This window comes from Pongo pygmaeus, chromosome 11, assembly GCF_028885625.2.
Source record: "Pongo pygmaeus isolate AG05252 chromosome 11, NHGRI_mPonPyg2-v2.0_pri, whole genome shotgun sequence".
NCBI classification, from domain to species: Eukaryota; Metazoa; Chordata; class Mammalia; order Primates; family Hominidae; genus Pongo; species Pongo pygmaeus.
The window spans coordinates 122771900-122794884 of NC_072384.2; the positions used below are offsets into that span (position 1 = coordinate 122771900).

Sequence of the window (22985 nt, forward strand, 5' to 3'; positions counted from 1 at the left end):
GGCAAGAAAGATCTGAAAAGCTTTGGAGTGTGTTTAAATCAAACAAGACAAAAAATATTCAATTGCTTTAGTGAACCTCAATTGGGGAACTGGTCAAGTGGGGATTCATAAAGAAGAAACCTATTGCTTTTCTTATAATAAAATGAATTGAACCAACTAATTTTCTTTAGTTCAGGTTAAGCTCAACCATGATGATTGAGGCACACACATGCACACATGCTTTGGCCAAGATTTTCTTAATCATCATATTACATTTGAATATTGGAAGAATTTAAATATATGTTTGAAGACAGATTCTATGAATCTATAATCATTTAAAAATAAAATGCTTTTGAAAGAAAGAGGTAGTATGAAGGAAACTAGGAAGTTAGTACTCAAAGGCAAGGGCCAATGAACTGGGTAAGAACCAAGAGCCTGTGAACTGGGTAAGTTATGCCTACACTAGAGTTTGCCACTAAAAGGGTAGAGGGCAAAGAGGGATATGTTTAAAAGTCACTTTCATTTTCTGTATATATGTACATTTAGCATATCTGTGTGCCTGTAAACATCTCAAAATACAAATGTAGACTTTCTATTAAAAATGCAAATGTGTGTGTGACCATATCAGCATTTACTATGAGAGTACACAATAATTCCATGTTGCAATACAAATTTCACAGCAATTAACTTTCCTTTCTTAATATTCTACCCTAACTTACTTATTTCCAACCATTAACACAAGACCAAATACATTTAATTCTACAGTTGTTTCCATAAATATGCCTACTTTTCAATTATAAAAATTTTGAAAATCTACATTTAAGTCTGATAAAACTATACTACTTGAATTATCCATATGATCCTGTAAATTTTTAAATGCTGAAAATCAGTGGTACTTTCTCTCCCTCAATCCTATGTTGGTCAACCAAGAAAAGTCTCCCATCCCTGTCACAAAGCATTTTGATCAGCTATTTTTTTTTCCTGAAACGGAGTCTTGCTCTGTCGTCCAGGCTGAAGTGCAGTAGCATGATCTCAGCTCACTGCAACCTCCATCTCCCAGGTTTGAGCAATTCTCCTGCCTCAGCCTCCCAAGTAGCTGGGGTTACAGACATGTGCCATCACACCTGGCTAATTTTTATATTTTTAGTAGAGACGAGGTTTCATCATGTTGGCCAGGCTGGTCTCAAACTCCTAACTTCAGGTGATCCACCTCCCTCGGCCTCCCAAAGTGCTGAGATTACAGGCGTGAGCCACCGCGCCTGGCGGCTTGATCAGCTATTTTTAAACAGAATATGTTGGATTAGGTCCAAGACATGTGGGGAACTGGCTTCTAGAATTCAGTTGATATTCACATACCATTACAGATACAGTAAATATGGCCAAATAAAAGTACATAAGAAAGTATAGTCGAGGAATTAGTGAATGAGTTTAAGGAGCCAAACATACAGCTAGTTTAATAGTTGCCTATCTTGAGTTCTAATCTGTTTTGCTAGGGAAGGTAATTTATCAATCACCTCAGTAAGAGGTGGACGTAAAAACTCAGACTACTTCGATCAACTTACTTTACCACAAAGTGGAGGTGTTTTGTTTTGTTTTGTTTCACTTAAAATCCTGCAGCAAAATGTAAAATGGTACGAATTTTGCTGTATGCAATGTGCAAGGCAAAATGCTTTCTCAAGATTTTCCTTTCCCCTAGAAGAAATGTTCATCAAATCAAATTCTTAACACTGTTGCCTTTTATTCAATACAATTTCATTTTCAAAGACAAGTGGCCACTTTAACAACAGAAATTACCTGTTGGTGGTTTTTAAAAGGATTTATCAGGAAGGAAAGAAGGAAAAGAAGAAGATAAGAATTTATAACACCTATTATTCCTCAACTGTCCTCAATAACTATATTTCATGATTTTCATACCTCCCTTTGACAATGGTGAACTTTCTAATTCTTCTCTCGTGAATTGATGTTTTATGATGTTAAATAGGCATTTTGATAACTGTGCATATTCCAACTAAAACTTGGAAATATACATATTCTGTTCATTTTGGAGCATAATCTCAGCTTAGATAATTTGAAGAAAGCCTTCCTAAAGGAGAGGTGTTCTGCTTCCAGCAAAAGCTCACAATGCTATTGGAGCTCAGTATTTCCCAACACTGTAGGGTAGAGCTAAAAGCTGAGTTGTGTCTTGCTCTACCAAAGACTGGTGTGAATGGGACAAAAATATCTTTCCCAATAGGGCAGAGGATGGCCATTAGGGTATTAGTCTTTTCAATAACCTTTATTAGGAAGGAAAGAAAGAAAATAGGTATTGAAGGTAAGAATTTATAACACCTTTTATTCACCTATTATAGAAGTATAATACCTATTGCTGCTTTGGTGTTTATCTTCCAGAAAGATGGCAATACCTGAATTTTCTTCAGAAATATCTGAAATTCCTTTTCACAATTCCCCAACTAAAGGCAGCCAGTTCTTGGGTCAGCAATTTTGAGTTGGTACTAAGATCAGGCCCAACTTGGAGCTGGAAGCTGCTGTCCCTGGGGCAGTGTGTGAATACACGGCCTAATATCCAAGGAAGAAAAGTTACTTGAACTCTGTATGTATACGAAGTATACATTTGAAATATATGACAAAGAACTATCTAATGCTATATCTGGACCCAGGACATGGGAACCATAACAAATCTGAGCTAACTTTAACTTCTAGCTTAATCTATTTCAGGCAGTTGTTCTACACTGCAATGTTTGGTAGTAAATATTTTACATCAGAGAGCATTTGAGCACAGATGGATTATTAATTAATAGGAGGATTATAATAGAAAATATTAGATAATACCCACCAAAATTCTGCTCTGTATGTCAAGATTCATCTTGCTCAAGAGTGAACAAGAGTAAAAAATAAAACAATAACGCCTCATGCACAACTTTTTAGTACTGAAAAGAGCACGAAGAAAGAGATTTGAAAACCTCACACACAGGCAGATCCATGATGCACAGTTACATATCCAAAGCCTAAATCTGGCATGAGTTTTACAACCTCAGTTAGTGCGATTTGTTGGAATTTGCAAATTAAGCACAGAGATGGTATTTCCAGAAGATCCCTTTGCAGGATTTTTGCTCTCATAATAAAAGAAAAACCTATGCAAATATATTGAGTTCTTAAACAAACAAACAAAAGTCGAAAAGTTCATCTCAAAATCAACAGTTTAAAAGAGTCATAAAATGATTCAACGAAATATTTCTCCCGACATTCAACAACTGGGAGGCTGTGCTGTTACCTCAGTTTCTGATGACTTTAGAAAGTGCAATCCATAGGACAAACATATCTTCATTTTGTGCAACTAAATATAATTTAGTGCCAGCATAATTCTTAGTGTAATAAATAAACTCTAACAATGCACACACATACACATAAACACATATCTATTCCTAAATTATAGAGGATTAGAAATATACATGAGAATCATCTAACCATCTATAAACACAGAAATTATGGAAACACGTGTAGAGAGATGTAGTCAATATAACTCTGAGATTCCTGTGTATTTAATTATTCCCCACCTACTTTTACATAAAAATCTACTATGTTTTCATTAAATAATTCCAGCTTGGAAGACAATTTTAGGGAAACTTTTGTATTTAGAAATTTAGCAACAGGCAGATAGTAGCTGCCATGCTTTCTGCCACCACCCCCCCCCAAAAATGAGAATCTATTTGATGATAAATTCACCGTCATAGCCTCAGTTCTAAGTAAGAAATAACGATAGGATAATTAAAAACACCCCATGAGTCTTCTCTACAAACTACAACATGTAACTGGTTTCAGTTCCTATATCTTAAAGAGAATTTGGTCAATTCCTCCTTAGAGATTTCTGAGGAAAAGAAGGATTTTCCAGGACAGATAAATTGAAATGATCCCGCTTTGATCTCTGTGGTTAAGAACCCCTCACAATGGAAGATGACCACTGAGGGGCCGCGCTCCCGGCCTTTTAATGCGTAACAATGGTATCAACAAACAGCTACTTAATCAATATTTGGCCAGAGCTGCTGAAAACTTCCTTTTCAGATTTTAATTCCTACTTGTAAAACAACCCCAGAGCAGCCAGTGAGATAAGACATTAAACTGACTGCTTAATTGCCTTTTAGTGTCTTGTTAGTTATATATGTACATTCTAAATGGTTCTTTAATCTTTATTTACCCTCATAGATAAGTTACCTGTCATACAGAATCCAATCGAACGTAAAACATTTTCTGTTCCAGCCCAAGCCAAACTCTCATTTCTCACCGTTTGTTTGTTGTTACTGTTGCAGCTTTTCATTTTCATTGGCCATCTACTTATGTACAACTTAAACATTTAGTCTCATGGGAAGAATTTTTTGTTGTTGTTCTCAAAATATATGCATTCATGGATGCTGAAGCCATTCGGATTTAGCGGCCACACTCCTATTCACGTGATCGATTTCTGTATATTCCACTCTCCTGAACCGCCGCGCGCTGACTGGTTCCGCCTCACCGCCCGGGTGGGTTTTATTGCTCAGCCCTGGGGACTTTTAAATGACCCTTCAGTAATTATTACTCAGTAGAAGCCCCTACGTCCTGGTTCCGGTGCTATCAACAATCAAATCAAACCCCAAAATAAACATACGATTTCAAGCATTAATTAGAAAATCTGCATGTTTTCAATAAAGCTCTAGAAGGTAAGCACACAGCAGTCAACCAAACCAAACAAGCGAAAAAGAAAAAACCAGCAGCTGAACTCTGGTGTTTCCTTTCAAATCGTTCCAGCAGGAAAATTGTTACCGCGACATTAACAAATCGAATATGCGTGGTGTTCTAATAGAATTCAAGTTCTGATACTTCCAACATTTTTTAAATGGATGATATTTCTTTGCTGAGTTTTGCAAGGACTTCAGAAAATATGAAGTTTTCTCTAAAGAATCGAGACGACGTTGAGGTCAAATTCGTGATCCTAACAAATGGACTTGGAAAGTGGGCTGGTCTGTCCACTTGAATAAAGGATCCGATGCCATAAACCTATGATCCTATACCCAATGATTTTAATCTATGGGAAAGTTCGTCCCCCGCCTTCCCCTCCTCCCAACCTTGGACCAAAATGGCCCTTCCTGCTCACTAACCGGGAAAGAAAGGGCCCTTCGTTTTCCTTGATTTCAGCAGTCCCTTAATGTAAGAGTGCTCTTTTCATGATTTCACTGGAAATAAAATACTCCAAATACCTTTAACGCTTTTCTGCGTTTTAAACTGATTAATCTTCTCCTACCTCCCCCCAAAAAAGCTGAAGTCGTCTTCGTTAACTTTACAAAAGCTGACAAGCTTACAAATAAAACGGAAACTTGAGCAAAGCTTTCGTCACTTTTACTTTCACCGATTTTTTAAGAAAGCACTCTTTTTTGTAAACGTCAAATAGGAGGGAACAGACAGGAAAGGAATATAAGCCCCCAACCGACCTATGCTTGAGATCTCTTAGCGGGATCTTTTAAATTGTTGCAAACCTCCCACGCTCACTTGTGATTTTAAAAGGGAGGACAGTCTTATGAGAGTGTATCGCCAGTCCCCAATCAAAACATCAGTTTGGCAATCTGGCCTCTCTCCCCCTGCACTCCGGAGCTGCCACTCCAAAGCTGCTACAACAAGTCAGTAATTGTAACGTTGCATCTAAATATTTAAGCGAGAGTCTTGCAGTCGCGTGTCCATTTACAGTCCTCAACTGTCCTCTAATTCCATTACTGCACAAAGCAAAAATGTTTCCCAAAACTCACAAACAGGAAAAGCGTCACCCTGCTGGAGGGGGAGAAGGAGGGGTGGAGGAGGAAGAGGAGATGATGAAGGGGCAGTTTCTATTGATTAGTCACCGCTTTTGTGTTAAGGGCTTTCTTTAAAATAAGAAAAAAATGGGGGGAGGTTGCAGAAATTTCACTAATGTGAGCCTCAGGCAAGGGAGGGAAAAAAAAGAGGAGAAGAAGGGGGGAGGCGGGCTGTGTCTAGATGAAAGTGAGAAGGACATAAAGGAGGCAATTGAGTCGGCTGCAGCCTGGCGAGCTAAGCTTCGAGCCGGCCAGAGAGTAAGGGAGGGGGCGGCGCGGCGCGGCGCTTTGGCGCAGAGCGCAGGAGTGGGGGCCCAGCCCATTGTGGCGGCGCCCGCGGGCCCGCTAGGCAGCCGGGGGAGGAACAGAGGCGCCCATTGAGCGGCCGCTGCGCAGGGCCGTGCCCACAGCCCCGGATGCCTCGGCCAGGACTTGGCTACCCCGGCTGCCTCTGCTCCAGTCTCAGCGCGGGCCAGGGGCTAGGGGGATTGGGGATAGCGGGCGGGGTTCGTGTTCGTGAACCGCCCAGCCCTCTCCTTTCTCCTGGGCTATGGAGCTGGAAGGATGGATCCAGCAAGGGTGCATCATGCTTAGTGCGCGCCGGTTAGGGAGCGCGGGCCTGAGCGCACGAGCTCCACAAGCGGCTCAGCTCTTGAGTTGAGCGAGGGAAAAGCGAAAGTTGGGAAAGTTAAGAGGACCATCTGGGAGAAAGACACTGGAGAGAAGAATGAGGTGATTCTGACCTCATTCAAGGTGGCTCAACCCTTTTGTCCTAGTGTCTGCCAAGCAGACCTCAGGCCAAAGATGTCCCCTGAAAAGCCAGGCTCAGCAGCACCCACCAGACCCACTAACTGGAAACGGGCAAGAATACACCACACTGGTCAAGGGACCCCAAAGTCCCTCCTCCCTCAGCTTTCTCCTCCCCCTCTGCCAGGGCGCTAAGAGCGCTTTATCAACATTCATTCTATTTTACAAGCGGGCAGCCTGGGATTTTTTATGCCCAAACAACAGAAAGCAGTTTTTGAAGTTTCTAGACTTCAAACTGCACCTCACTCTGTCCTTTCTCTGGGCCCCTCTTGCCCTCCAAGGCTCATCTGAAAAGGAGCTAGAGGTGCTGAAGAGACAGACACTGCATCTTCCTTGACAACCCCAAATTAAATCAGGCTGCAGCCTCCAAGGTGTGTGTGTGTGTGTCTGTGTGTGTGTGTGTGTGTGTGTGTGTGTGTGTGTGTGTCTGTGTGTGTCTGTGTGTGTGTGTGTGTGTCTGTGTGTGTGTGTGTGTCTGTGTGTGTGTTTCCAACAGCACAGCCCCCACTGGGGAGAATACTCTGATTTTAAAAATGGTAGCAATTGCCCTTGAATAGCAGCCGGCCCAGCTAGACAGCCCAAAAGACTAGAAACATTTTGTAGGTGAAATGGCCACTTTTTCCACGCTGGAGAGTCCATAAAACTTCCTGGCGTAGCAGCTATGGGGGCTCATTGAATAATTCATCCCTCATTGCAAGCCCATAATGTCTATTCTCAGCCTTTTGTGGTGCTGTTTTCTCTTCTTTTCTCCTTGAATTATAAAAAGGTTGCCTTCCTTTGTTCACATCAAGCTGCTCCGAGCTGGAGCTTTGTCTGGGCTGAGCTAAAGTGTGAGTTTCAATGGACTCTCCAGGCTTTGTCTCCCAAGTTCATCTCCAAGTGTAGATTGTGTAGAGAAGGCCTTCTTTGTAAAAGCTGGAAAAGTTGTACAAATGTTTGACCAGCTCATTTGGGACGTTTTGTCTCCTGGGCCTCAGTCGCCTGTACTGCGAGAGAGCAGCCAGTCTGCCGCGCCGGTGCCTCCAGCAACAAGTAGCAAAGCCGTGAGTCCCCAGCCTCTGTGACTGCTCTGGGCTCTTCTCCCCACTGCCCACAGGAACACATTTGGTTTGGGGTTGTCTGACTCCCTGACTTCCTCCCTTCTCAGCACCTCTATGCTGCAGCTAGGCCTGGGATAAAAGCCAAGGTGTCTTCTCAGAGACCAGGGCAGAAAAATGCACCTCTCCAAAAAGAGGATTTAGGCTGAGTCCATAGGAGGCCTCTGTCATAAAGCAAAGGAAGCATCTCCCTGCCCAACCTGCTGTGGTTTGACATGTCTTTGATTTCTTGTGTGCATCAGAGTATCTACACTTGTTTTTCCCTCAAATCAGCCATTTGGATCTGTAACTTCCAAATCTAAATGTTCCTTCCACGTTGTGTGCAGATTTTGCATTGCTTTGTAAAGCAGCTGCTCAGAAGAGCCACTGGCTGCCACGGAGTTGGGCAACGAAGATAAAAGAAGTCCCACTTGGATGTCACTCTGGTAAGGGCTCGGACCCAGCTAGTCACAGTCGGCAACGGCTGTGAGCCCACCTGGAAAGCCGTCTGTCCCTCTGGCAACTCCAAAACTAACTTTGCCCAATGAACTCCGAGTCCCAGGTGAGGAAACTTCAGGCGAGAGTGGGGCCGCTGGCCACTCTTGACCAACTGTGCATTTGAAGAGGGGCAATCACCCCCAAGGCCAAAGCCACTGAGACACAATCCTCCCCTCCCCCTACCGTCTCCCGCTGCAACGATCCTTTCCTGGTTCAGCATTTATTTTCCTTGTCTTTCTTTTTGCGTTTTTACCCTTGAAGTTTGAGGATGACTTGCGGCAGGTGAAGGGGAAGCAAGCTGCACTTCTGTCTCCCATGGGGGAGATTTTTTTTCTTAGTGCTGACAGCGCACAGCCGAAAAGGAATGGGGATCTGTACCCCTAGAAGACAGTGGGTGCCAGCACTCTAAGAACCCAGATCCCTTCAATTTGTAACCCAGAGCTTGGGTTCCTTTCAATTCCCAGGCACACACAGGTTAAAACCCCTCACATTTGAAAATCAATTTCAAACAAATCAAACCAGTCAACACACACACACATTTTAAGGCAGCCGATGTGGGGGCAATTTTGGAGGGCGGTTGCCCAAAAGAGTTCTCTCTCTCTCTCTCTCTCCTTTAATGCGGGGAAACTCCGGAGACCAGGGCCTTTCCTGAGGGCATAAAAGCTACTTCAACTTCTGAAGATTCAAGTACCCTCTATCCCCGGCCCTACAATTGCTCAGAGATGCCCAGTCTCATACATTTAATGGCAAGAGAGTGACCGCTTCCCCTGCCCCCTACAATAGAGCACAATTCACAGTTCTAGAATCCCAGGGACTGAAAGTGGTAAGAAAGAAAGATTTACAAAACAGAAAAACTAAGCAGAATAGAAATGTTTATTTTAATTCCTAGTGTCCCTCTGGTCTTTCACTTCCATGACGTTACTCAGGCGCAGAGACACCGCGCATGAAGCGACCTTGATCCGAGCTGGGCTTGGCTGCCGTCAGATCACCAATGTCAGGGAGCCGATGCCCTCCAAGTCCCCCAGCAAGTGCGCCGCCCAAGGCGCCACCGCTTACCTCGCTCGCTCAGGATGCCGTCGATGCTGTGTTTGGCCTTCTTCTCGCTTTCCTCTGCCTCCTTCCTCTCCAAGTCGGCCTCCTCCTCTTCACCTTTCCCGAATTTACTCCTCAGGATGCGGCTGATGGAACTCACTGGGGGCGGGAGGAGGAAGGAAGCAAGGGAGTTCACATGGTTGAGACAAGCGGGGCTGTGCGGGAAGGACCCCCCCCCCCCAATAAAACCAGGGCCCTAGAGCCTCTGCCCCGCACTGCTCGGGTGTCTCCTTCTGCATCTCTGGACATCCTCATCCTTCTCCAGCCCGCTCATCCTGCCACTCAAACCTCTCTCCCTATTATCTGTATCTCGGTACTGAAAGACGGAACCTGGGAAAACCGTGCCTCCAGTTAGGGCCGGATGCCATCTTTGGCCCTCGATTCTGGGCAGGAAGCATTTCCCTTCTTGGACTCAGAAGACCGGGCTCTAGGTCTCCAACCTAAGAGAATTCTCCCACCAGCCCACCGGGTACCCTCCTTCCTCCCCACCTGAATGCATGGATCCTGCGGTTCGCCTTAAGGGAGGAAGAACCAAAGCTGACTTGTCCGCGCTCCCCCCCAACCTCCCTGTAAATCAAGTTTGTTTTTTTCTTTTCTTCCCCCCCCCCTTTTTTTTAAGGCTATAAAGGGTTTAAATTTTCAACTGCAGAATCGTTTCCTATTGTAAAAATCAAAAGAAAATGCACTCTCTCCCACTTATTTTTTCCAGATTCCAGTCTGGTAAACAAATCCATGCTCTGAAATATATGTTTCTCGCAGAGGGAAAAGGGAGTTTCCTTTTAATTAAAAACAAACCCTCCCGTGCGCCCTCTCGCTGGCCCCGTGCTCGCCCCTCTTCTCCCTCCGCCTCCCCCAGGCTGCCGTGGCGGGGGGCTCCGGACAGTCCCTGAGACTCTCGGGAGAAATCGGGGCCGTTGTGGAAGCCTCCACGGCTTTGCGCACACGGCAAAGTCCCTCCCGGCGCGGGCCCCATCTCCCTTCTGTTGGGGTTACCAAAACGTTTGTTTCTCTTTAAAAGGGAACATCAATATTAATAAACGCTCTGCCTCCGCCTCACGTTTCCTGCCCTGCCTCCTCGACAGAAATCTTTTTTGGGGAGTCCTCAGCGGTGGTCTCGCCATCCTCCGCCCCCAGGACAAGCAGCTCACCCCTCCCTCCATAAAGTGCCAAGAACACCGGGTTGGTAAATATTTCAGGGCCTCGGGAGAGGCCACCTCCCAATAGCTGAGATCGATAATTGGGGTGATTACGTCTGGGTCGACGTGCCGGGGTAATAGCGACTGACTGTCGAGCCTCGGGGAGACGTTAATGGGCCTAGTACCTGAGGGCACGGTGTTTCGATCACAGACCGCGTCCTTGAGTAATTTGTCTCGGATTTCCCAGCTGAACATGCCCGGGTTCTCTCTTTTGTATTCCTCAATTTTCTTCTCCACGTCAGGCGTTGTCACCTGCTTTAAGAGAACAGGCGGGCAGGCGTTGGTACCCGGTACCCTGGGCCAGGTGGCGGCGGCCCCACCGCCTCTAGGCCTGTCGGGATGCTCCTCCCTGAATCCTCTGTGGAGGTCCCCCTTTGTGAGCAAAAAGACCTCAACTCTCCGAGGCATTTTAGAAAGGGGCAGACAAGAACACATTCCATCCCATCCCAGAGCAGCCTGGGAAGCCTCTACCTCCCCCAGACAAGCCCCAGACAACCGGGATAAATCCAGAAGAATTATAACATCTTGATGGGGATGGGGTGGGATTATGCTTTCTCATCCCTGGAAATAAGGCAACTGCTTACACAGAACCAACATGAAAACGAAACTAAAAAAGAGATGCTTGAAAAAGGAGATGAAAAATCAAGTTAAATCTGCAACTTGTGCTTTTCCAAAGGGATATTTATGCCAAAGTGAAGACTGAAATGTAAAGGTATGTATTTGGGTTTTTAAAACTTCGAGTCGATAACAAATATTAATTAAGAGAGACTGACTCTTCTCTCCACCCCCAATATATATTTTTTAAAAAGAAGAAGAAGGCTCCAAAGATTCTTAGAAAGGCTGTGAAAGGGTTTCAGTACGTGGGAAGGAAGAGGAGGGTGTTTGGAGGTCTTCGGTTTACCATAACCCTCTTGATTTTGCCCCGTGGCAAGTAGAAGAAAAGACAGACCTTGTGTAATTCCCTCCCACTCAGCCCTAGCTGGTGTGACTCTTTCTTTTTAAAAAGGGAACCAAAATAATTTAAGGGTAGCACCAAACTGCTTATTTTTTTTAATGGAGTCATTGGCTTATTGCAAAGAAAACTGATCACCCTAGTTTTTGACTCATTGAAAACAATTTGCACTGGGGGAGACTGAGGGCGGGGTTTGGGAGACAAACCATTATAAAACCTAAAGAGGTTCCTTACATTCGTTTTGGAAACGACGGTGCCATGGGTGGGAGCCGGGAAGACACTTAGGGAAGAAATCGGCAACAGGTGGGCACATAGACCTTGCCTGCTTTAGGTGTTTATCCATTAAAATAATTTGATGAGGATTCCAAGGCTTATGAGCTTTAAAAAACAAATGTTATTTTTCCTTTGCAAAAAGGCGAGAGCTTTCCCTAAGTGTTCATCAAGAAGTTTCCAGGGCGCGCGCACACAAACACACACACACCCCTTTACACACCTTCACAGACCTCAGAAATAACTCATTAGAGAGCCCCAGATGTCAGCCGTTGCCCCCCGCGCCCGCTCTTCCCCAACACAGGGGACCACAGTCTGGGAGCCAGGAGGGCAAGGCCCGCCAGCTCACCTTGGGCTTGCTGCCGCCGATGGCACCCGGACGTATGGAGCCGGTCTCCTGGTACCTGCACAGGATCTTGGAGACGCAGCCGTGGGACACGCGCAATTGGCGCGAGATGACGCAGGGCCGGATGCCGTGATGGGCCATCTCCACGATCTTGTGGCGGATGTGGTTGGGCAGCGGCCTGCCGTTGATAAAAACGCCGCCGAGCTGGTTGACGCGACCCTGGCCGAGGGGAGTGGACACTGTGGGAAGGTGAAAAAGAGAAGCAAGGGAAAATCACTGGAGGGAAATAAAAAGCAAAGAACAGCAGCATGTAATTTCGCAGTCTTCTGGCCTATCCTCATGTTTACAGCACCGACACTGAAACTGCTCGACATCGGACTACCAGACCCAGACCACATTTCAATCACATTTGTTCAAATTATTCAGCAATATAGCACATGTAATCTTGTGTAAAGACAGCAAGTGGGGCAAAATAATTCTCCCCAGAGAAAGCGTCTTCCCCTTCGGGCCCGGGAGGAGTGGCAACTTAGGAGACCCTGCAGCTGGTAGAGAGTCTAGCTGGCTCTAGAAACAGCCTCCTGGTGAAGAGAAGTTCACCCAGAAGCTGGCCTTGATGAACTCTGCTCCCACCGATCCCTGTCCAATTGGGATCGCTCCCTTTCTAAGGGATTTGGGCCAGCTGATAGCCCTTGGGGTTTCTAGCCAAAAGTGCAGCAGCCAAGGGTCAAAGAGGGTCCAGAAAGGAGGCCCAAGCAGCAGTGCCTGTGTCACCTGTTACATCTTGGGACAGAGACCACAGCAGCGGCAGGGCTGCTCCTGGGCCCCCTAGCCCCCATTCTTGCTCTGGGTGTTACATTCTACTCTAGGCTGGGTGTGAAGGGGGTAGTGGGGGGGGGGGCGATGAGCATCTCTGCTGGGGCGCCCTAACCTGGAAAACCATTGAAAAGGGCTCAGGCTTGCAAGGCGTCCTGCCTCCCCGGGATTCCCAGAATCTTCAAGTGGACTGAAAGGCGACTCCTAAGCAAGTTATAGAAACTTCTAGATGCTATTTGAGATAAATAGAATTCTAATTTATTTAATTATTCTAAAAATTCCAATCACAGTGGCGCGGCGTTAGCCACCACAACTTTGCAGGGCAAAAAAAAAAAAAAAAAATGCTTCCTGAACGAACATATGTTTCACAAGTGTGGGCGCAGCCGGGACAATTTCGAGACAATTTCGAATGGACAAATTGCGGAGAAGTTGCTTCTGCCGCTCAGAAGCCGGTTCACCTCCTTCTCCACCGCGGCATTTCCAAAACAACAGGGGCAAGTCGCCCCGGCCCGCTGCAGGCCTGGCCGCCCAGCTCCGCCAGGATTTGCAGAGAGCAGCGCGCTCCATTTGCAGAAAGGAAATCGAGTAGGTCCTCGCCCCCGACTGGTGCTTCTTGGGGTGTGGGATGCCCGGGGAATGGGCTTCCTGGAAGCACCAAAGGAGCCTGCGGAGCCTGGGGATGGGGTGAGGCAGCCGGTCCCAGGCCCTGGGATCCAGGCGGCGCGCTGAGGCCCTCCCTTACCTTCCAGCGGGAACCCGCTGCGCGGGTAGTTCTGCCCCGGGCCCGGCCGCATCATCCTGGGCACAGCACCGGCCAGCGTGGTCATCCTGGGGGCAGCTTCGCTCGGAAATTATATCCAGGTGAAGGCGAAACGGAAAGGCGAGTGCGGCGCGGGTGACCTTCGGGAACTATCCGGAGAGTGGAGAGCCCCTCCCCAAAACGGCTGGAGAGAGAGGGAGGGACGCGGGGAGGGGGGCTGTCGGTTCCTAGTCCAGAGGCCGGAGCTGGAACCCGGGAAGGGGCAGGACGGGGAGGCCCCGGAGTCCAGGATCCCGAGCCCAGGGCGGAAAAGTTTGGTACGAGTCTGGGCAAATGTTCCAGCGACTGGGGTCCCTGAAAAGGGGGCTCAGAGAGCCACGGCGAGCCGGGGAGCCTGGTGAGGAGGGAGCGCGGCCTGCCTGAGTCTCCTCCTGTGGTGACACCGAGTGCGGGGATCCGGGCTCGGGAGCATTTATTAGTTCTTTTACCCAAAGCTTGGTCAGGAGCCCTGAGCTGCGATTGGCCGACGGGGAGACCGTCCCGGGTGGCAGAGACACGCGCTGATTGGGCAACAGCGGCCACTTTCTCTTCCCATCTCTGGTGGTGCCGAGGCCTCTGCTGGCCCCGAGGGGGACCCGCGCTGCGCCCCTTGCCCAGGAGAGAAGGGTGGCCCGGTGGAAACTGAGAGAGACAGCCCCAGGGAGATGGCAGTTGCTGAGGGCGGAGAAGTCTCTGTCTCTCTGTCTCTGTCTGTCACTCTGTGTGTGTGTGTGTGTGTGTGTGGGTGTGTGTCTTTCTCTGATCTCTCTTTCCTTGACTTTCTATTTCTCTCTCTGTCTCTTTCTGTGCCTCTGTGTGTGTGTGTCGCTCAGCGTCTATTCCTCTTGTTATTTCCTGTGTCTCTCTATATGTCTCATTTTTTCTACCTGTAGGTCTCGCTCTCATTTCTCTTGGCTTACTGCCACTGGAGGTGGCACAATTCCAATAAGAAGGCATCTGGGGCCCCAGACATATTTAGCTTTCCTTCCTGTGGTCAGTGCCCCTTGGCCTAGGCTTGTTAAGGGGTCCTCCCTGTGGGGTTCCTCCCGGGAGGAGTCCAGAGTGCGCTGATGTTCTTTTGTCTTCTCCGTCTGCAAGCGGGGCTAGTTTGAAGCACAGGCAGCCGTCGCTAGGCCCAAGCACTCGTTAGTTGAAGGCTGGGGGTATGGGGGAGGGTGCAGAAAAAAACCTGGCTCCTCTTCTTGATGTAAAAACCGCTCTGGCAAGCTGCGGTTCTAAATCTCTACGTATACATCCCCGATGCGTCGACAGAGATGTGTCTATATGTTAAAGTTTTGCCCGGGTGCAGCGTTTGTTCTCAGGAATTTATTATGGCATTCAGACTAAACTGCTGGAAAAATAAAAGGAACGAAGTCTTGGCTAGGAGCTGAAGTGTCCCCAGCAGGATATGACGCCAGGAGTGTTGTAAAGACTGTCTGTCCTTAGAGAAGGTACCATTGTGCATAGCCTTTTATTTATAACTTGGTAAGTGCCAGCGAACTCGCCTCCTTTACACCCCCGAGTGCCAGCCCCGCGCTCTGCACTGCGCTTTATTCGCTCGAGTCTATTCAGGGACTGTCACTCCGGGGCCGCGAGGTATTCAGGGCCTTAATCAATCAAAAGGATGAGAATCGGGCAGGTTTTTCCCTTTGAAATAAAGGAAACAATGACTTCTGGGCTTCAAGTTCCCCCTTTTCCTTTTACGATTTTTGAATTTTTCCTGCCCCTGGAGGGAGTTCTCCACTCCTCTCTCTCTGTCCCCCTCCCCCACCTCCTTTGACAGTTTTGACGTGAACTCGGGCCCTCAAACCTACTTCCCCATTCCCTAATTAAGGCAAACTCAGAAGGCAAGATGTAGGGGTGTGTGGGGTATAGCTGCTCAGCAATCCACAAGTTGGCCCTTTAAAAACCCACCCACCATTGGGGAAAACACGCAAGATTTCAGCCTGCCTGATGCCAGAAGGCTTGGTTGACCCTCAGAGCCACGGAGACAGGTCTCAGGAGACTCCCAAAAATGTCTGGACCCATGAAGGAGGCATGTGCCATGTTTAACCTGGTTTTACATAAAATGATTCAATTTTTCAAGGGGATAATTTTCTTACTTTGTTTTTAAGGAGTTGGGGCCACCAAAGCCTGTGTCCGTATGTTTTAAGCCACTTCTCAGCGATAGCTAGGCTTTTTCCAAGTTTTCTTCTTCCCAAAGGTTGAGCAGAGTCGACAGAGCGCTTTCTGGGGTCAGCGGTAATCGCTGGATGAAGGAGGTACCCGAAGTGTAATTTCAAGAAGGCAAATGTAGGCTCATCTCTCAGCTAAAATAAACTCTGGGACCCCGCGAGCAGTTAAAGAACATCTAGGGCTGAGTCTCATTTGTTTTTGAGCCGGAGGCTTGGTCTCCAAGCCCTCCCAGCTTCCACCGGTCCCTTTCCTGCCGGGAGTTTTGAGCTGGCAGATGCTGGAGGGAGGCGCTTGCTGCAAGATTCCTTCTCCCGGTCCGGTAGACTGCAGAGTCCGCGGGACCATTGAACGGAGGTACTGCAGGCTGAGCTGGGTCTTAAGTGCCCATGGGGGCTGGTTCATAAACTAGCCGTCACTTGCTATAAACATGTACAAATGGAGGTCACGAGGATGTGGGGGTGCTGGGGACCTAAAGCTCCGGAATCAGGAGGCGACTCATTTTCTCTCCTTTCCGGCCTCTTTCTCTTCTGCGGAGCGCTCTGAGGTTCATATGTACCCAGATGATCAGCTCGGCCCTTCTCCACCGGGCAGTGGCCAGAGGTCCCCCGAGACCCAGAGAGGGATGGGTGCGCACCCTTAGGCTCTGGACAGCTGGGCCACATCCAAAGACTTCATGAATCTAAATTTCTTGTGGCCTGTGTCCCCGAAGTCCGACCTGGGATGGCCAGGACAGCAAAGTTGGCTGAGGCTGCCCGGCCTAGGGTGCCCGCACGTCGCCAAACCTAACCCGGCTCAGAGCCGGGGACTCCGCAGAACAGGGCGCAACAGGTCTCAGGAATGCCGGGTGATTCCAGTCACTCTTTCTCTATCTCCGAGGCTTGGGCTTCCCCTTTATTTCTTTCTGAAGTCTCTCCGGAGCCCAAGCCACCCCACCCCCAAACCCCGCAGCTGGATGGGAATCCGGGCCACTTCCCTATCCGGAGCCGGTGGGCCAAGGAGTCCTGGTGCCAAATTTGGCCTCGGTACAGGCGCTAATTGGTAAAGGGATGACCCAGCGGTGGGGCTTGGAAGGCGAGGACCCACGCCGTGCATCCTTGAACCCTGGTTTGGGAGGCAGTGGCTTTTCCCCAGGCTAACAAATTACCCAGAAAGCATCAGTGGGACTCTCCACAACGGTGTTGTGAACGAGTGTAGCGTCCACTCACGCTCTGTGCACGTTCGAAATGAAACTGGAGCCTTGAAGACAATATTTGAATAATTTGACCAAAAAAAGAAAAAAAAGTGGGCAGGAGAGATAGCTTCTGTTGTCCCCTCTGCGCCTCTGTCTCCAGTTTCAGAGACACTGCAGGTGAAAATAACAGCAGACTGGCTGTCCAAGCCTGGGTGGAGCATGCCTTTGTTAGCTTGAAGGTTCTCCCTCGCAGCCCTTTGGGATGCGTGCGTCTACAGCCCAGTCGCTCTTGGGTGACTTCGGCCTGGGCTGTGAAGCACCCTTCAGCGCACAGCCTCCGCACTTGGGGACACTGGCACAAGGGTTTTATGGCCCGTAGACTTCACAGGGCCTCTGAGGGATGACTTCATACTCAGCCAGACACAGGTCTTAAGAGGAAATTATGATCTATGCAAAATAATGTCCCTGACCTAGTGGGGAGCGGGGGAGGCGTCTGCCACCCAGGCCTTTTTCGTCCTGTCTGAAGGGCCGAGCTCTGGCAGGCTGACATGGTCGAGCACAGAAGCCCCTGGTCACCCGCCCGGCCCCAGGCGTGACTCTCACGATGCAGTAAAAGTTGGGCAAACGCCGAGAAACCCTCAATCCCACAGAAAGGCTTCCGGGGGCTCACGGGGAGGACATCAAAACGCCAGGTTCGTGATCATGAGCTTCCGGTCCGGATGTGATGATACAGGATTGGTGAATGCCCGGGTTAAACCCGTGGTCCTTCGCAGCCGCTGCCTCAGTGACCGTCATTAGGCCCCCCGCAGTTATTTGTCAAAAGCCTTGGCGCCGCTCTTCTCCCCATCGAAAAATCAGTCGGGATAAGTTCGGATTAAGGGACTAGATGAGGATGTGGACATCTGATTGAAACAGTATAGGCCAGCCGAAGTGGATTTGCTCCTTCAGCTGGGGGAGCCCCAGGGAACGTGTGAGCGGGTTTACAATAAAGGACATATGGTTTGTGGGAAGAAAGAAAGGGAGAAGGAAAATAGAAAAGGAAAAAGAAAAGAGGGAAAGAAGAGAGAGGTACTTTTTTTTTTTTAAGGCAGTGAGGGAGGGAGAGAAGAATAAATCTCACAGCAGCTGGTCTCCTAGTTCATTTGGGTCTGAGAAAATTATTTTTAGGCAAACAACGAAGACAAGATTCCGCAGCCCGATTCTCCAGGGCGGGGGGAAAAGGGTGTCTTGTAAAAAATAAGAGTAAGTCCTGTCTAATCTTCCAAAAAATGTTCTGCTCAATTAGGTAAAAGTTCATGGTGGGGTGGCGATGATGTTTAGAAGAGAAATTCTTCGGTAACTGCTCTTTGGTGTGTGTATTCGGGGAGTGTGTGTATTCGGGGTGTGTGTATGTGTGTGTGTGAAAGAATCTGGTGTGTGTGAAAGGGGTAAGGGTTGAAGGGCCTTATTTAGCTGGGGGACCGTCTTGTATTGGGGGCGGGCAGCCTAGGCCTCGGAAAAACCAGAAAATCTGATCTGTGAGGAGGCAGGTGAAGGCTGTGAGTGAGGTGGGGGCGGGAACAGAGTTGGAGGAAGTGAATAAAAGAAACCTTGGGGTCCGTTGGTTTCCTTGACTCCTGGAGCAAAAAAGTAGGCGAGTGACCACTCCAGGAACTCCTGCCTCCGGGAGCCGGTACACAAAGAGCTGGGGCTGTGCGTCCTGCTCTTGGCGGAGGAGGGTACTGGGCAGGGGGAACTAACAGGTCTTTCTTTCGCTCGGATCAGGACTGGACTCCTGACTCCACGCGGTCCCAGCTCCTGAACCAGCGCAGTTAGTCTCAGCCGCTTCTCAACCTGGGTCTCTTAGTAAATTTCTCCTCGAGATGGATTTCAGCGGCAGAGAAGAGGGGCCGGTGACGCGAGGAGCAAGAAAAGAGAAACATGGGAGACGAATGTTCAAACCCAGATCTCCTCGCTGAGCCTGGAAGCTCGCCACCGTGGGATCACGGGAACCAGAGGCAAGAGGCTGCTAATGAGTCCAGCACCCCGCGTTCCTCGGGTTTTAAAAGCAAAAAAAAAAAAAAAAAAAAGCACACCTGGGGCCAGAGACTGCACAGCCAACTAAACGGAGTAAACGCAACAGGTGGAGGAGGTAGAGTTGTCAGGGGCCAAGCCGGGAGCGATCTGGCCAGTTCTTGGGGAGCGCGGACCTGGGACTGCAGAGAGGCGTTTTGAAGAGTGCTGCGCGCACCTGCCTCTCGGAGATATCCAACTCCACTCGGGCGTCTCCTGAGAGCGCACAGTCCACAGACCCCGGGAGGGCTGCCCACCCTAGGACACGTCCTCTCCCGACCACTCACTCTTTCAAAATTGGGGAAGAGGCGGAGGAGAAGAAAAAGAAGAAAGAGAGAGAGAGAAGAAAAGAGAGGAAGAAGGAAAGAAATTTTAAAAAATAATAAAAGAGGGAAGAATGGAGGGAAAACGCGGGGGAGGGAACAGGGGAGAAACTCTCATCACCACAACCAAAGCAGGACGCCTAAGCTTCCTGAATTTCTACACATGACTTGCATTAAGTTCCTTCCTAGACCTTAAACTTTTTCGTCTCCCGTCACCCAAGAAAACACCCATTTCCTCTTTTAAATAAAGTTTCTTTTTCCGGAGATGAACCTTTAAACAAGTCGTAGGTTTGGGAGCGAGGGACAGGAGAATAATTTTGATCCAGAACTTTGGAGATTGGAGAACCAGGTGGACAAATTCCAAAAAGATGAAAACTGACCATCTCCGACACACAAACCCATCGAAAGGGGCCACCGAGACCTGTTGATTAGCTGGAGGGAGCACGCAGCAGAAGTGCAGACCCCTCGCTAACCCGCCAACCTCCCAGAGCCCTCTTGCAGAAAGCTGCCCGGCTCCCCCACGGTGGCCCTGCGCGCGCACCATCCTCCCGGTCTCTCTTCTTCGCCCCGGAAAACTCTGTGAGGGGCACTCCAGCCTCAGCCGGGCTAAGAGTTAAGACAAGTAGCCCCAAGAGGAAGGAGCCTCAGAGAGCCTTTCTTCCTGTTCTTCTTCGTCTTCTTTTTTTTCTAAACGAAATCTAATACTATCTGGCTGCAAAAATGTATTATCACCGGCTCTGAGCCTAAGAGATTAACATTTGGGTATGTAGGAAATGTAATCTGCATGGCTAATTGATTCTCAGCGTATCAGTTTAAAGGATAAAGATCGATATCTACATGATGGATATTGTATTAATAGGGGCATAAATAAAGGCCGAAGAGTCGTTACCAAAACCTTTGAAGCCGCTTTTCGGCTCTCGGGCCCTCCACGCGGCCAGTGGGTCTCTCCCACCTCCCCGCCCCCAGCTCCTGCTGGGCAAGGAGCGTTTGCTTCCCCCTCCAACCCGGGAACAGGGTGGAGGAGTCTACGGTTAAAGCGAAAGTGTGTTTCACTGCGGCAACGCTAGGGAAAGGAGGTTCTTTTTTCCTGGGCTGCAGCAGGTGGACAGTAAGGCCCGAGAAAATGTAGTATTTTAACAAAACGCACCACTCCCAGAAACACACGTATACGACCCACACAGGGACACAAACAACCACACATGTACACACACACACACACACACACAATCACGCAGGGCGGGGAGGGTTGTCAGCGTTCCCTGAGCGCCCTTTGGCCTTAGAGACACGGAATAAATGCTTCTTTCCATCCCTCGGCCCCCTCCCAGAGGGCAGCGACGAAAGCCCTGGCCGAGTCCAAGAATCGGTGATCTGGGCTCCTGGAGGTACCGCCTAGATGGGGTAAGAACCGGGAAGGATCAGGAGGCTCTGCGGGAAGTGTGCGGGGCTGGGGGGCGGGGGTGCCCGCCAATGTCCGCAGAGGGCAAGGAGGCCCACTCGAGGAGGGGTGGATGCAGATAGAGTTGAGTGGGGCCCTGAGCCCCAGGGAGTGAGGCCCGGTAGATCTCGGGGCGAGGGGAACAGGATGGGGTACACTTGATCCGGAACAAGAACGCCTCCGCCGGGCGGTTGCCCGTTAGTCCCGGATCCCAGCGGCCGCTTCACCACTGAGCCCGAGCCGCCGAGGGAGTTTTCCAAATGCCAATCAAACACCCTTGGCGCCCCCCTTCTTCATTAATTAAGAGGAACGTTTCGACAAAACCGGCGTAATCTTTATTAATTACGCAGCCCTTAGCACGCCGTTCGCATCAATCACGCCCAAAGTGAAAGCGCAGGGGGCGCCTAATCCCTTCCCAGAGCGCGTTTGGAGACGGAGCCGCGTGGCCGGCGTTTCCACCGTGACTTCCACCTTTCTGGACTCGCCTGGCGCTGGCTGCTTACCCGGCGCGCAGGGAGGCCTTTCCTGAAACACCGGCTGGCTGCGCGCCAGCAGGACCGCTCTAGATTCCCTGACAGGCCGGAAAATACCCCCCACTCACTATTTGGGCACTCGCTCGTACGCAGAAACTCGCACAGGGACTCGCGCGGACACTTCATGGCCCATTTCCTCCGTCCGCTCACCCCCAGGCTCAGTGGGGACCACGCGGTTCTCAGTCCTCCTCTTCCCTAGGACCCTCTAAAAAGGAGCCTGGGGCGAAGTGACAGCGGCAGGCAGAAAACCTCCTGTTGTCCCAGGACGCCCCGAAAAACTGCTCTGGGGGAATGGGGCGGGGAAGACCTTAGAAGTTGTCAGGGCGACCAACTCCTCCCAGGTGACCAGGTTGCCATAAGACCAGCACACTGCTCAGGAGTGAGTTTTGGGGAGAGAGAGGGATCCTCCAGTTATTGCCATAGAGAACCGGGAAAGTTCGCAGGCTCCGGGTCGCAAGTGGGAAAGTTGACTGGAGATTGGGATTAGAGGGGGTGGGTGCAAACTCAGGTTATTTCCGGGCAGCCCCGCAGCAGTCTTGTCCGCTGAAGGCAGGTTATCCTGGGCTTTCAACAGAAAACGCCTTGGGGCAGGGTGTCCTGTGCGACCACCTCTCTCAGCAAAGCAGGGATTGGCCTCTTGGCCTGACCTTGCTCCCTAGTCCCACCCTATACTAGTAGGTCCTAACCTTTCTGCGCTTTGAGCCTGGACCATCGTCCCTTCAAGAGATTCTACTGGTTAAAAAAAAAATTATAAAAGCTGGATCAAGCTTGGCGTCGGAGGTCTGGCCCTCAGCTGATTCCCACCCTAAAGGACTGGCCTGCCCACCCTCACGTCCTCGGGCGCCCTTGGCTCGAGGGCCTTTCGGAGCCTCCCCGGGAAGCAAAAAGTCGCACCGTACACTGAGCCTTTCCTTCGAGCGCGCTGCCGAGTGCTACTGAGCCCCAGCACGCAGCCTTGGGCACCCGGTGGCCTGCGAAGGAACCTGCCTCATTGTGCTGCTTGGGCTGCACTAGAGGAGACGAGAGTGCCTGTGGGAGTGGCCCACGAACACCACCCGCCAGGGTTTAGCAGCGCCTGGAGCACCTCCCTCTTCCCTGCTGTTTCCTTGGTGCCAGAGCTGGGCACACTCCGGTGTCCGGCATTCTCACATTCAATCATTCATTCTCCCTCTGAAAGTTCTCAGGCTCCTTTGCTCATGGGTCATCTCCTGGACCTGAGGCACCTGCGAACCTTGCGGGTCACCAGATTATTTTATTGTCCCTCTCTTCCCCCACTGAATCGTCGGCCGGGCTAGTCTTCCGGTTTCGCCTGCAGTCGATCGCACTCTGGCACACATGGCCTTTCACTTATTCTACATACACTTATTGAGCTTCTACTACGTGCCGTTCCGAATGCTGGCGCCACAGGAACGAAACAGACTAAAGTCTTTGCCCTGGCAGAGCTGATGGTCTAGAAAATAGCAAAAAATAATATAGAAATGCACCCTGTCAAGAGACTGGTTGTAAGACTGAGGCTCAGCTCTGGAGAAGCTTGAAGGACCAAGGGTGGGGTAGTGAGTGGGCGGGTATGAAAGGCTGAGGTGCAGTTGATATTTCAGCAGGAGTGGTCTGGGCAGGCTCTACGGAGCTGTAGCTCCTTGCAGAGAAGGGAG

The 22985-nt window shown here is 49.5% G+C and overlaps 2 protein-coding genes across 4 annotated transcripts in view; one reads left to right on the plus strand and one right to left on the minus strand.

Moving 5' to 3' along the window:
* The window catches only part of PAX3 (paired box 3), a 98936-nt gene extending 84847 nt beyond the window's left edge, over positions 1 to 14089 (minus strand). The window contains exons 1-4 of one of the 3 annotated variants that reach the window (XM_054477321.2): positions 13588 to 14089; positions 12036 to 12271; positions 10590 to 10716; positions 9233 to 9367 (exon numbers count right to left, since the gene is read on the minus strand). In XM_054477321.2, coding sequence (XP_054333296.1) covers positions 9233 to 9367; positions 10590 to 10716; positions 12036 to 12271; positions 13588 to 13672 — 583 coding nt within the window. In that variant the 5' untranslated portion in view covers positions 13673 to 14089. Of the gene's footprint in view, positions 1 to 9232; positions 9368 to 10589; positions 10720 to 12035; positions 12272 to 13587 lie in introns of all 3 variants that reach the window. The other 2 variants (XM_054477320.2, XM_054477322.2) reach the window with 2 other exon arrangements.
* A 4821-nt stretch (positions 14090 to 18910) lies between these two features.
* Positions 18911 to 19425, plus strand: LOC129031258 (coiled-coil domain-containing protein 140-like). Its single transcript, XM_054477327.1, is given in 2 exon segments — positions 18911 to 19028; positions 19061 to 19425. Coding segments are annotated over 2 exon segments (483 nt in total).
* The last annotated feature ends 3560 nt before the right edge of the window (positions 19426 to 22985 follow it).